Source organism: Epinephelus lanceolatus, chromosome 6, assembly GCF_041903045.1.
Source record: "Epinephelus lanceolatus isolate andai-2023 chromosome 6, ASM4190304v1, whole genome shotgun sequence".
Lineage (NCBI taxonomy): Eukaryota > Metazoa > Chordata > Actinopteri > Perciformes > Serranidae > Epinephelus > Epinephelus lanceolatus.
The window spans coordinates 3,282,683-3,295,591 of NC_135739.1; the positions used below are offsets into that span (position 1 = coordinate 3,282,683).

General features: G+C 43.7%; 1 protein-coding gene across 2 annotated transcripts in view; it reads left to right on the forward strand.

Annotated features, from left to right (window-relative positions):
• Positions 1-12,909, forward strand: part of fam20b (FAM20B glycosaminoglycan xylosylkinase) — a 37,200-nt gene that overhangs the window by 786 nt on the left and 23,505 nt on the right. Inside the window, exons 2-5 of one of the 2 annotated variants that reach the window (XM_033622395.2) lie at positions 1,763-2,080; positions 2,267-2,514; positions 2,594-2,680; positions 2,757-2,866. In XM_033622395.2, the coding sequence (XP_033478286.2) occupies positions 1,952-2,080; positions 2,267-2,514; positions 2,594-2,680; positions 2,757-2,866 (574 nt within the window). In that variant the 5' untranslated portion in view covers positions 1,763-1,951. Of the gene's footprint in view, positions 1-1,731; positions 2,081-2,266; positions 2,515-2,593; positions 2,681-2,756; positions 2,867-12,909 lie in introns of both variants that reach the window. The other variant, XM_033622394.2, reaches the window with a different exon arrangement.

The window sequence follows — 12,909 nt, forward strand, 5'->3', positions numbered from 1 at the left end:
AGGGAAACATCACTAGGGTTCAGGCAGGTTCTCTTTCTGCAAGGTTAGACAGAAAGCAGAGGGGCTGAGCTGGGTCCACCACCTCACCTGACCCCCTCTGCACCACAGCAGGACCACCTGTCCATCATCTGCTCACTGGACACAGGCAGGGTCGATAAAGAGACAGTCCTGCCTTCTCCCAAAATCCAGTGTAGGAGAGGGAGGGATGATAGTAGCTTTAATGCTGTAGATGTGGCCCCACAGCTGCAGGAGCCAAAGTACACTTTGCTGTTCATTTTACACACAGTACAGGGCGGATTATGAGACTGTGGGCCCCTGGGCACAGATATGCAAAGGGCCCCACCACCTCTCCTACACAGGAGCAAGACACACAGACTTTGTGGTGGTCTTGCATCTTTTTGGAAATTCCTTTTCTCCACAGTTTTTCAGGCAGCTGAAATGCATCTCACGCTCAGCACACGCATGCAGTGCAGGGTCAGCCTTTAAAAGTGGAGCAGTTTTGGGGGATTGGTGCCTTCCTCAAGGGCACCTCAGCGCCTCTCCAGCTGCCAGTCCACACTCCATACTTACTGTGTGTTCCAATACCCGCACTACCATACTGTGCAGTGTGCCAGATAAAGATTTAGTATGTTCCAATACATAGTATGGCACAAGCAGGATGTTCTACATGCGGTCAGATTTTGCAGTATGCAAGCCAGCATGCTTTTCTGGCTATTCTGACCCACAATCCTCTGCACAGTGTATGATCCATCACATTGACTGAGGCAAACAAATGACAGCTTGGTAGCTAGTTGACCCATGTTTGACAGCTAATCTGCAGTGACAGCGCATTCAAGTAACTGATGACCAGTCAAACAGTAATAATCATAAATGACAAACAACAAAATGAAATAATTATAATAACAATGACATGTAATTTCACTGTCGCAAATATCATATGTGAGAATCTACAATCTGTGCAGCTATAACTTTAAAGTTAAACTACACACATTGCAAAGTAACAACAGCAGAGCCTGTCGAGTTGATCACTGTCTCTGGCGAGCTCGGTGAGTGGTGTTTGTTTTATCTCCAAGGTAACAGATATGAAAGCAAGAGGGTCAAAGAATGTCCCAGTTGTGTGCACACGCATGCAACAGTTCATACTTTTTAAAGGCAGCTGCAGTACGTACTAAAGGTAAAAGGAAAATTCTCAAAATGCACCTGTAGTCCATATTGGGAATTGTACAGGCAACGTCCGGTTTCCAGGTCCAAGTCCCTGCGCACTGAGCTTCTGCCGCCCCACAGTCGCTGCTGAAACCTGGGATCGAACAACTTTTACGACTTTAGTCTTGTAGTCATTTTGTGTCTCTTTGTGGTGATTTTGAGCCTCTTCCTGTTCAGTATGTGGTAATTTAAGTGTAATTTTTCAGGCGAAGGCCCCGACACTTTGGTGTTGGTAGGCCTGTTCAGTAATCCATCCATAGTTTTATGGTATGGCGTACTTTTTAATGCACACACACATTTACACAGAGCAGCTTGTGCCATCCTGATGTAGTTACACATCCTGGACAGGCTCCAGCTGTGCTGCAGTACTGGGTCATCATCTGCCCCCAGGGGGAACATGCAAGAGGGGCAGCGAATTGATCAGTTTTCTCTCCACATATATTATTGACAGTGAATTTTTCATCTCTCCCTCTGTTCCCTTTTCTACTTCTCGTCTGCCTGCGCTCCTCCTCCCTCCCCCCCTCCCAGCCTCCTCTCATCTCTGTTTCTCTCCCTCCAGGTGACTGCCTGTTTGCTCTGATTGTAGCACAAGAGAGCCGCAGCTCCTGTCCTTCAGAAGAGTCTGTCTGTCGGGGCAAGTGGGCGGGAGGGTGACGAGGAGTTGCAGGGGGCCATGCATCAGGGGTGAGGGGGATTCGCACAGACACAGCATCGGGTGAGGAGGGAGTCTGGGCAGGTCGGTGTGGAGATGAAGCTAAAACAGCGCATGGTGGTGCTGTGTGCCGTGCTCCTCCTGCTGGGCCTGGCCAAGATCTTCCTGCTGGATGGAGGCGAGGGCTCTGCAGCCAGCCGACGGGATCTCAGAGCGTTTCGCAAGGTCAGACTGCCAGTCGGCTATTTTCAGTTTCAGTCTTGTTTTACAAGTGTGTTGAAACAGTGCTTTAATTTGGAGATAGCAGATGCACAAGACTCTGACTGGCTATAGCTGGTATGCAGTCATACTTAACAGGGCTAGGGAGCATTTGGCAGGCGTGTTCATGTTATTATCACCCACCTCTAACAGATGGAGGCTGGCCTTTCTCTGTCCCGGGGAGCTCGCCTTACCCACACCCTGCAGTCTCCGTGGGAGATAGCAAGCCAGTGGGTGGGCCCGAGAGAGGTGTACCCCGAGGAGACCCCAGAACTGGCCGCTGTGCTCACCTCCCTCAGCACTGCCAGGATAGAGCGGGCAGATGTGGGTTATAAGGGCACGCAGCTCAAAGCCCTGCTGGTGCTGGACGGAGGACAGAAAGTGGTCTTCAAACCCAAGAGGTCAGATTGATAATAATGGGATGACACGTTTTATGCTTAAGAGTGATTTCTTACTCGTGTCCTTTCCACTGTTCCTCAGATATAACAGAGACTACGTGGTTGAAGGCGAGCCGTATGCAGGATATGACCGACACAACGCGGAGGTGGCTGCTTTCCACCTGGACAGGTGTGTAAACAAATAGTGTCTGACTTTTATCCTCTCTGATCTGTTGATGGAGCATGGCGTCGTGTCCTCTCTGCAGGATCCTGGGGTTTAGAAGAGCGCCTCTTGTGGTCGGGAGATACGTCAACTTGCGGACAGAGATTAAACCTGTGGCCACGGACCAGCTGCTGAGCACCTTCCTCATGCAGGGTGAGTGTCCGCCCGCCCTATCATCTTCTATCACACCTCTGATGTAACTTTGCAATAAGAAGTCAGTGTTGTCAGACACCACAGAGTGACAGTGCGGTCATATTGTTTAAATCATTTCCTTCTTCTTTTGACTCATCTGTCCACTCTGCTTCTCACTCTGATGTCACTCTCTCCGTCTCTCCATCTCTCTCCGTCTCTCACTCTTTATCTCATCTCTGCAGTCTTTTTTTTTTTCCTCGTCCTTTGTCAGTCAGCAGATCAGAGCATGTCCTGCTCAGTTCTGTTTGGTCAGGGTGTGGCATCGATAGGGATGGGTTTGTTTAAACTTTAACAGTATTACTACCATTACTGTAACTGCTTATCTATTTGGTACTTTGTAGTACTCTTATTGGTTCTTTTTGTTATTTTTTTTACTGTCTAAATGAATATTATTGCAACATCACTGCATTGAACAAATCACTGATTATTATATTTATATATGTAATTAAAATTGCGAGCACACCCATAATCGAGCTAACTCTATGTGTGGCTTTAGGCTGCTAGCATACAGAACATACCTGAGGTGGGTGGGGCAACAAGAGATGAACTATGAGCTTTCAGAAACTGTGTAATTCTCCACCTGCATGTGATGCAGAGGTTTTGGAAGGTTGCTCATTTCTGCCCTTATGTGCAAAACACTTGTTGCACCTGTGGCAATGAGTATTGTCAGCATCGACTCCAGTGAAGTGTAACCAGGCTTTTGAGCGTTTAGCTTTCTCCGCCATTGTTAATATTAAGAGCAGGGTGTGTGTGTGTGTGGGTGTGTGTGTGGACATGAAAGAGAGAGGCAAAGAGAGCGGTCCTCCCTCCTCCGCTCCGCACGTACTGCGTGCTCTGAGAAAGATCTCTCTTCTGCACTGGGAATAGTGAAAAAGCATCATAGACGTAGGTCTTAGTCTTGTTGCAAACTAGAAATGGAGCTGGTGAGATAAAAGGTGCAAGATAATGTTTTTGTAGCCTAAATAAATAGGAAATCCATTTTATTAATGTCTCCAATACTGAAAGTGGAACTCTTAACAGCAGAGCTTAACAATACTAGTCTGAGATAATTCAGCCCTGAGGCCTGTGTGATACCGAGGCTTTGGTACCCATCCCCAGGCATGCTACAGTGATACAGGTCTTTTTATTATAAGAGATTTTAATTCTCTTCTTGTATGTTTTTTCTATCATAGAGCAAAGATACATGAATGGAATTGTAGGTTATTGCAAACTAATGCAATATCCCGGCAATAAGTACCTTTTGTGAAGGGGGAACTCCAGCACTGTTAGACGTAAAGGTCACTCAACCAGTCCAACCTGTCGCTGTGCTTGTGGAAACGGGTGTTTGCTGTCTTATGTGGGTTTGAAAGAATTTAACCAAGTGTGACAAAATGACTCGGATTATTTTGTCTATAAACAGATATTTTCCGATGCTGTTTATTCTGTGGTAGCTACTCCTTAATGTCTCTGGGTGTTTTTAGCTGTTATGGGCGATGCTGCAAGTTTCAGGACGGGTTCTCACTTGAGTGCACAGAAAATGTTCTATATCATGACACACATTCAAGGTCACCGAGGACCTCCCAGTTCATGTCATGGATTTTGTTTTAAAAAAGAAAGAAAGAGAAAAATCATGTTAAAACTTTTACTCCACATGCTTCTTAGTTTTAAGCCCTTTTTAAATTTGTGCAAATTTGCAGGAAAGCCCAATCAGTCTTCTTTCAGCATTGGCAGTAGATTTGCACCGATTACAATTTTTTGGGCCAATACCGATTTCCGATTTGCAGAGTGTTTGGACAGCAGATTCCGATTTAATTTTTTCAAACCGCTTTACAGCACACAAGATATTGCAATATTTTCTATTTTTCTATCTATTATCTTTAGCTGCACTGTGCAGCAGTGAGAGCTCCGCAGTTCAGTTTAACACAGACAACCAACAACTTTCTCCTTCTCTCTTTTGATGTGTGTGCATGAATGATAAAGGTGAGAAGCCGCCCATGTTTCACTTCCTCACATCGCCCAAGCCCCGAGTTGCACATGTGCGTGTGTGTGCGCGCTGCTGATGTTACACGATGTCAATCATGCGGGCATTTTAAATCGGCATATTTTAGACTGACCAGCCGGTAGCAGGTCATGGCCGATGACGTGAAAACCGGCCCGATTCCGAGCACTGCTGATAAATCGGTGCAAGTCTAATTGGCAGTATAAAAACAAAATCGGGGAGTGCAGCAAAATGCCGCCTACCTACTTTTTATACAGAATGCGCCTTTTTCGGGGCGTAATGGGGGGCATGAGCAAGTAACAAAACGTGTAGCTCAGCGTGTGACGTAAACAGTGACGTGGGAGGGAAGCCGCGGCTGGTCAGTCCTTCAGTGATTCTCTCATAAGTCGGCCCGTTCTTCACCGTCCCCGTCGTCTGACGGTTAATGGCCTCTTCGTTTGCGAGGACAAGGAGGGCGCGCAATTCCTTGTCTCCCCAGTTGCTCATCTTTACAGTGTCTGTCAGGTTTGTGTTTCCCTCTTGCTACTAGCTGCTCGCTAATTCCTGCTATCAGCTGTTTCCTGTTTATCCACCAGCAGTGGCTCGCACGTGCAGCGTCATCAACAGCTCCTCCCACAAGTCTTCAACAGCCCCTCCCGTTGCGGAAGGCCGCCTCAGTCTGTTTAAACTAAAAGGGTACCGCCAATATGTCTACCCTACGAGGCGGAAAATTGGGCACCTCGGATCAACTCGCCAATCCGGCTCTGTGTGTCTAAACGCTCGCAGCTTGCCGGCAAAATGGCCCAACATTCACCGAAAACCTGTCAGTGTAAAAGGGGCTATAGACTTTTAAAGTTTGGAGGCTTTGTTTTTGTTATTGTGTTATATGTTAATTACTTTTATTTTTGTTAGTCTCTGTATTTGTATTCTAAGCGTTCGTCATTTGCCCCTTTTTTACTGGATTAAGTTGAAATTTCTACTGAACATTCAAAACTTTAAGGATAATTTGCAACATGTATTCAGTTAAATGGCTGTTACTGAATGTTTGACATTATTCAAATTGATAAATTATATATATAAAGAATCTTTAATTTTAGTTTTCACTTTCTTGCTTGCGACCAAATTTTGATTCTGTAATAATAATGCTAATAATAATACATAATGATAATAAAAGATAAATAATAATTAGTTATTCGGTTGTGCCACAGATCTCGCTTTGGAGCTGAAAAACCTACTTGTAAAGATATTTCGCCTGTATTCTTTCTGAAGAAGCATTATTTTAATTTCCTTGAAACATTTTAGTTAATATTCATTGCAGATTTATGAAAAAATGTAAAGATATTTATAGTATTGCTTCATCATTTAACACTTTTTTTGTACCTTTCAGTGGCTGTGATATTACGTTCAGCGGTTTCATAGGCATGTTTACAATATTGACTTCAAGGGTTGTTTTTTTTAATCTCCGTTTGATACCTGTTGAGCCTGTTTTTCTGGGTACAGGAAATCTTCATCTTACATCTTGTATTGGCTCAAGGCAGTTTATCAGATTTCCAGACTTCCCCTTTGAAGCAGCAATCGTGTCTTTTCACTTGTTTAGCAAACAGCAAAGATTGTGAAATATCCAGTGCAGTTATTTTGGAGCTGCAATGATTGGTTGATCGACAGAAAATTAACTGGCAACTATTCTGATAATTGATGAATTGTTAAGGTAATTTTGCGAGTAAAATACTGCAAAACATTTGAAGGGTTCAGTTTGTGTGATGTGAGGATTTGCTGCCTTTCCTTCTTTTACATGATAGAAGCCCAAACGTATGTGGTATTTTTGGGTTTTGGGCAATTTTTTGTTGACAGTTATATCCTGATGTTCAGTGGACTAAATTATTAATGGATAAATAAATTAAAATAATCATCAGCTGCTGCCATAGTTATTTCTTTAGTATGCAGTGAAATAAACTGACAAGGTTACATGAGTACAGTACAGGCCAAAAGTTTGGACACACCTTCTCATTCAATGCGTTTTCTTTATTTTCATGACTATTTACATTGTAGATTCTCACTGAAGGCATCAAAACTATGAATGAACACGTGGAGTTATGTACTTAACAAAAAAAGGTGAAATAACTGAAAACATGTTTTATATTCTAGTTTCTTCAAAATAGCCACCCTTTGCTCTGATTACTGCTTTGCACACTCTTGGCATTCTCTCGATGAGCTTCAAGAGGTAGTCACCTGAAATGGTTTCCACTTCACAGGTGTGCCTTATCAGGGTTAATTAGTGGAATTTCTTGCTTTATCAATGGGGTTGGGACCATCAGTTGTGTTGTGCAGAAGTCAGGTTAATACACAGCCAACAGCCCTATTGGACAACTGTTAAAATTCATATTATGGCAAGAACCAATCAGCTAACTAAAGAAAAACGAGTGGCCATCATTACTTTAAGAAATGAAGGTCAGTCAGTGCGGAAAATTGCAAAAACTTTAAATGTGTCCCCAAGTGGAGTCGCAAAAACCATCAAGCGCTACAACGAAACTGGCACACATGAGGACCGACCCAGGAAAGGAAGACCAAGAGTCACCTCTGCTTCTGAGGATAAATTCATCCGAGTCACCAGCCTCAGAAATGGCAAGTTAACAGCAGCTCAGATCAGAGACCAGATGAATGCCACACAGAGTTCTAGCAGCAGACCCATCTCTAGAACAACTGTTAAGAGGAGACTGCGCCAATCAGGCCTTCATGGTCAAATAGCTGCTAGGAAACCACTGCTAAGGAGAGGCAAGAAGCAGAAGAGATTTGTTTGGGCCAAGAAACACAAGGAATGGACATTAGACCAGTGGAAATCTGTGCTTTGGTCTGATGAGTCCAAATTTGAGATCTTTGGTTCCAACCGCCGTGTCTTTGTGAGACGCAGAAAAGGTGAACGGATGGATTCCACATGCCTGGTTCCCACTGTGAAGCATGGAGGAGGAGGTGTGATGGTGTGGGGGTGTTTTGCTGGTGACACTGTTGGGGATTTATTCAAAATTGAAGGCACACTGAACCAGCATGGCTACCACAGCATCCTGCAGCGACATGCCATCCCATCCGCTTTGCGTTTAGTTGGACCATCATTTATTTTTCAACAGGACAATGACCCCAAACACACCTCCAGGCTGTGTAAGGGCTATTTGACCAAGAAGGAGAGTGATGGAGTGCTGCGGCAGATGACCTGGCCTCCACAGTCACCGGACCTGAACCCAGTCGAGATGGTTTGGGGTGAGCTGGACCGCAGAGTGAAGGCAAAGGGGCCAACAAGTGCTAAACACCTCTGGGAACTCCTTCAAGACTGTTGGAAAACCATTTCAGGTGACTACCTCTTGAAGCTCATGGAGAGAATGCCAAGAGTGTGCAAAGCAGTAATCAGAGCAAAGGGTGGCTATTTTGAAGAAACTAGAATATAAAACATGTTTTCAGTTATTTCACCTTTTTTTGTTAAGTACATAACTCCACATGTGTTCATTCATAGTTTTGATGCCTTCAGTGAGAATCTACAATGTAAATAGTCATGAAAATAAAGAAAACGCATTGAATGAGAAGGTGTGTCCAAACTTTTGGCCTGTACTGTATATTAATTAAATTAATTTGGAGTCCTTGGCTTCGCCAGTTGTTGGACAGGTAACCAGACCTGAGGTGTGATCTCATTTTCATAATGCCTGTGTATTTATATCTCTTATCTTACAAGGCATTATTTTATACACCTTTTAATTTGTAGTATGTAATTTATTTTGGGTTACCACTGTACTGTCTTGCAGCTGTGTGTAGCACTATAGCCCATTTCCCCTTGCACCTAATAAAGTTTATCTGATCCTATCAAACTAGATCTTCATGTACTCAGGAGACGAGTGGGGAGATCATCTCGAACCACAGTCTTCATACCGGTATATGTAAGTGAATGTTGCGATAACTAAAAATATTTCAGATGAAAAGGAAGTAGATGTTTTACTTGAGGGCTACGAGCTATTAACCACCAACAGAGAAAACCAAAAAGGAGGTGGTGTTGTCCTATTTGTGAATAATGAACTTAAATGTAAAACTGTAAACGACATGAGTGACCATGTTTCTGCAAAGAAAAATACCCAGAAAATTTCCAACACTTTTAAGTTGATTCGATACAAAACACCTGAAACCATAGAGGCTTTTAAGGGGAGTTAAGGCAGCAAAGATAGACAGAGGTTTATTCAAATAATGATTCAAGCAAAGCCTATGATAAATTCCTGTCTACTTTTACCGCCCTGTATGACAAACACTGACCTGTACAAACACGAAGGGTGAATGAACGTGAAGACTGGATTACTAGGGGACTAGAAAATGCTTGTAAATAGACAAACATTCTGTACAAGCAGTCCCTAAATTCTAGAACAAAGGAAGCAGAAAATACGTTACTGCATTCATATAGGATGGAAATGCAATTGAGTTCATCTTACAAGACTGAGCCTCAGTCTGAGGCTGGACTGATTGTCTTTTCAGACACAGTATCTTTGAGAAAGCCCTTCGAAAGCTCCTGTGGCACAGTTGAAGTGGGAAGAAGCAGCGGGTTTATCGGGCAGCTGAGTGAAGTGGAGCCTGAGGAGGAAACACCGGGAGCGTCTGGATGTAATAGTTCATGGAGGTGCTGCGGTGCTCGGCTGCACAGATAGGAAACCCCTCGGCTGACAGGATGTACCTCTCTCTCACGCAGGCGGACGTCCGCAAGCCCTGTGCGCGCAAAGCTCAGATTTTATGACTGCGTGGACTCCGCTCCGCGCACCAGTGTCACTCAAAAGACTGCTCGGCATGTATTTTTCACATCGCCATGACAGAAACGTGCAAGAATTGGGGGTAATGTAGTGTTTCAGGGACATTTTTACAGGAAACTACAACGCGGAAGTGCGCTCAACTATGAAAGCCCGAATGACTGCGGACATTCCTCGCGGAGTCCGCTCCGCTTATAGTGCGCCCGAGTCTGTGAACACTTTAAATTAAAACCCTCGGTGCACACTGCAGCACAATCAAACAGATGCGCAACTCAGAGCATCAGAAGAGCGGCTCTGAGTGCGCTCGTGGCTCGTTGACGGGGTTATCTATCTATCTATCATTTAAAGGAAGCTGACATATTTTATTTATTGTCTATCTTTCAGTGTATTTGAGTTTTATAAGTTGGAAAATGACTGAAATTCACTAAACTAAATGTCAGGCTTAGGCATCTTTTAGTCACTGTTGAAGACAAAGGTCAACAAGTGACACATTTTCATCTGTTGGTAGCTCATGTTCTCATAATACTGTGGCTTTGTGGGTTTCTCTTTTTAGTTTTTATTTCATCTGCTGGCGAATGATTTACCAGCTGTTCAGACCACTCACATGTTATATGTTCTGTAACTCGTCATAAGTTTTCATCTGTCACTTACCGCCAGTAAGTGTTGAAGTTGGTATGACTCATCTGTTTAACGGCCCTGTGGTTCACAGCGGGGGGTTCAGATACCACCCACTTTCCAATTAGTATAGACAGCCGCAAAGATGTGTCACCGAGTCCTCAAAAAGAAGGATTAATAAAGACAAAGGGTTTCTTCCTCAGTACAGACGACATCTACTCCTAGATGCATGTTTAAAGATTAAGATGCTTTATTGTCATTTCATGTTACACACAGCGAAATTTGGTTTGGCAGCATTCCACTCCACTTAGCAGCTTATGTTAATATATTTTTGGAAAGAAGGAAATGTGTCATATACATACATGGCACATGAAATGATAATAATATAAAGTCTGGGTTTTATCTGTTCAGGTTTTTAATCAACTGACTGAGATTCAGCTTCACCACAGTTGAACTGAATTAATTGTATTGGCTTTTGCTGCTCACAGCATTGAAACGTGATGATGATGATGATGATGATGAAAATTCAACAGAAACTGTTTCCCCATCATTCTGGATCATCGCACAGACCTCGACAGCCCATTATGAGGATTGTCCACGGCACAGTAGTTGTGAGAAAATATTGTTTTTGTAATGTGTGTGAACAAAACCTTCAAAGTATGGCTGCAACTAAAAATTATTTTCATTGTCAGTTCAACTGTTGATTATTTTGTCGATCAATCGATGAGCTGTTTGGTTTATAAAACGTTAGAAAATGGTTAAAAAATGTCGATCATCTTTTTCCTAAACCCAAAATTTATTCATTTTCCGTAACCGCTAATTCTGTTAGGGGTCGCAGGGGGGCTGGAGCCTATCCCAGCTGACACTGGGCGAGTGACGGGGGGCTGACACATAGAGACAGACAACCATTCACACTCTCATTCACACCTACGGACAGTTTAAGGCCAATTTCCACCAGATGCGTGTTGGTTGCGTCTCCGCTCCGGCACGGCAGCGGAGCAGATAGGATTCCATTCTAGTCAATGTGTGTGTTTCCACTGGCTGCGGCTGTGCTGCGTTCCGGCTCCGTCTCAGCACCGGCACTCCGGAGCCCTCCGCAACAGATACGCAGGACTTCTATTTTTGCCGGACACCGGAGCACAACTCAGCAATTCAGCACAGAGCAGATCGTGCGGGGCAGGAAGTCATGCACAGAAACACGATAAAACATCCGGTTAATTTTCAAAATAAAATACACAGTGTTCACGGCGGATCATATTTCCCTGCACTACACCTTAAAAACTACATAATGGGCAGAGGCAGGCCTGAAGTCAACAGGTCAGAGGTTTTCAGATGTCATTTCACCCCGTGAACACCATGGACGAGGAGATATTAATCATGGCAGTGCACCGAGATGTCTTCAGGCGGAGCTGCACCGCACTGCACAGCAAACGCAGCCGGTGGGTGTTGACGGACAGCGGAGCACGCAGCGGATAACCAGCGCTGCCGTTCCGCAACGGACATGCATCCAGTGGAAATCCGGCGTAAGAGTCACCTATTAACCTGCATGTCTTTGGACTGTGGGAGGAAGCCGCAGCACCTGCAGAAAACCCATGCTGACATGGGGAGAACATGCAGACCCCGCACTGTAGGGCCCCCCCACCTCTGGTTCAAGCCCGGAAGCCTTTTGCTGTGAGGCGACAATGCTAACCACTGCAACACTGTGCCGCCTAAACCCAAAATGACATCCTCAAATGTCATGTTTTGTTCGCACAACTGCCATAGAGGAGTAAAGACACAAAAAATATTCACATGTAAGAAATTGGTTGCAGAGAATTTTGACTTTTTTCTCCTTAAAAAATATTTAAACCAATTAAGTGATTATCAAACTAGTTTGCAATTAGACAATTAACCGATTAATTATACTTTAAAGCTGCATTAGCAGACAGAATCAGTGTTAACACATAGATGCTCACTTGCACAGCCTAATGGAGTCTTTATGAGATATTTACAGCCTCATAAAAGATCTTAATTCAACACCTGTGAGTCTCCCTAACATTTGATCATTCAGAGTTCAACAAAGGTAATATTTATCGCAGGGCTATTACTATATATTTAAACGTGTGCTTGTTATATTATAACAGCTCACAAGGAACATGAGGGGTGTTCATAAAAGCAACTCAGAGTCAGTGTGATCAGATTAAGTAAAGTGTGGTTTAAGAACTGACTTTGAAACTCAGACGTTAGACATTTGGCAGCATTGTTTAGATTATCAGTGAGCCTGACACAAGTAGAGATGAAGTTAGCACTTTGAACATCTGCAAATATCTCCTCTATCAGCTCAGCTTGCCTGTAATCAAGTGTAAGTGGGTTCAGTGGGAATAATGTGGACTTTCTTTGAATCATATGTGCTGATAGTAAAGGACTAGATTGTCTCTGTCACCTGGACGGTGTTACTGGGCTCATACAAGTAACATAAGAGCCTCCACCTGTTGGACTACAGTTTAGATACCTTCAGAGTGGCCGCCTGTCTCGTATTTTTAGTCTGCAGATTTCTGTTTGTTTTTTTATTTTATTATATAAGTGACATTTAAAGACTGAACAAATGGTGAGTCTCTCTGAAGCTAGTGTCAAAGGTTAAAGTCGTTTATTCACTTCATTTCAATCAGAACTGTTTTCACTCT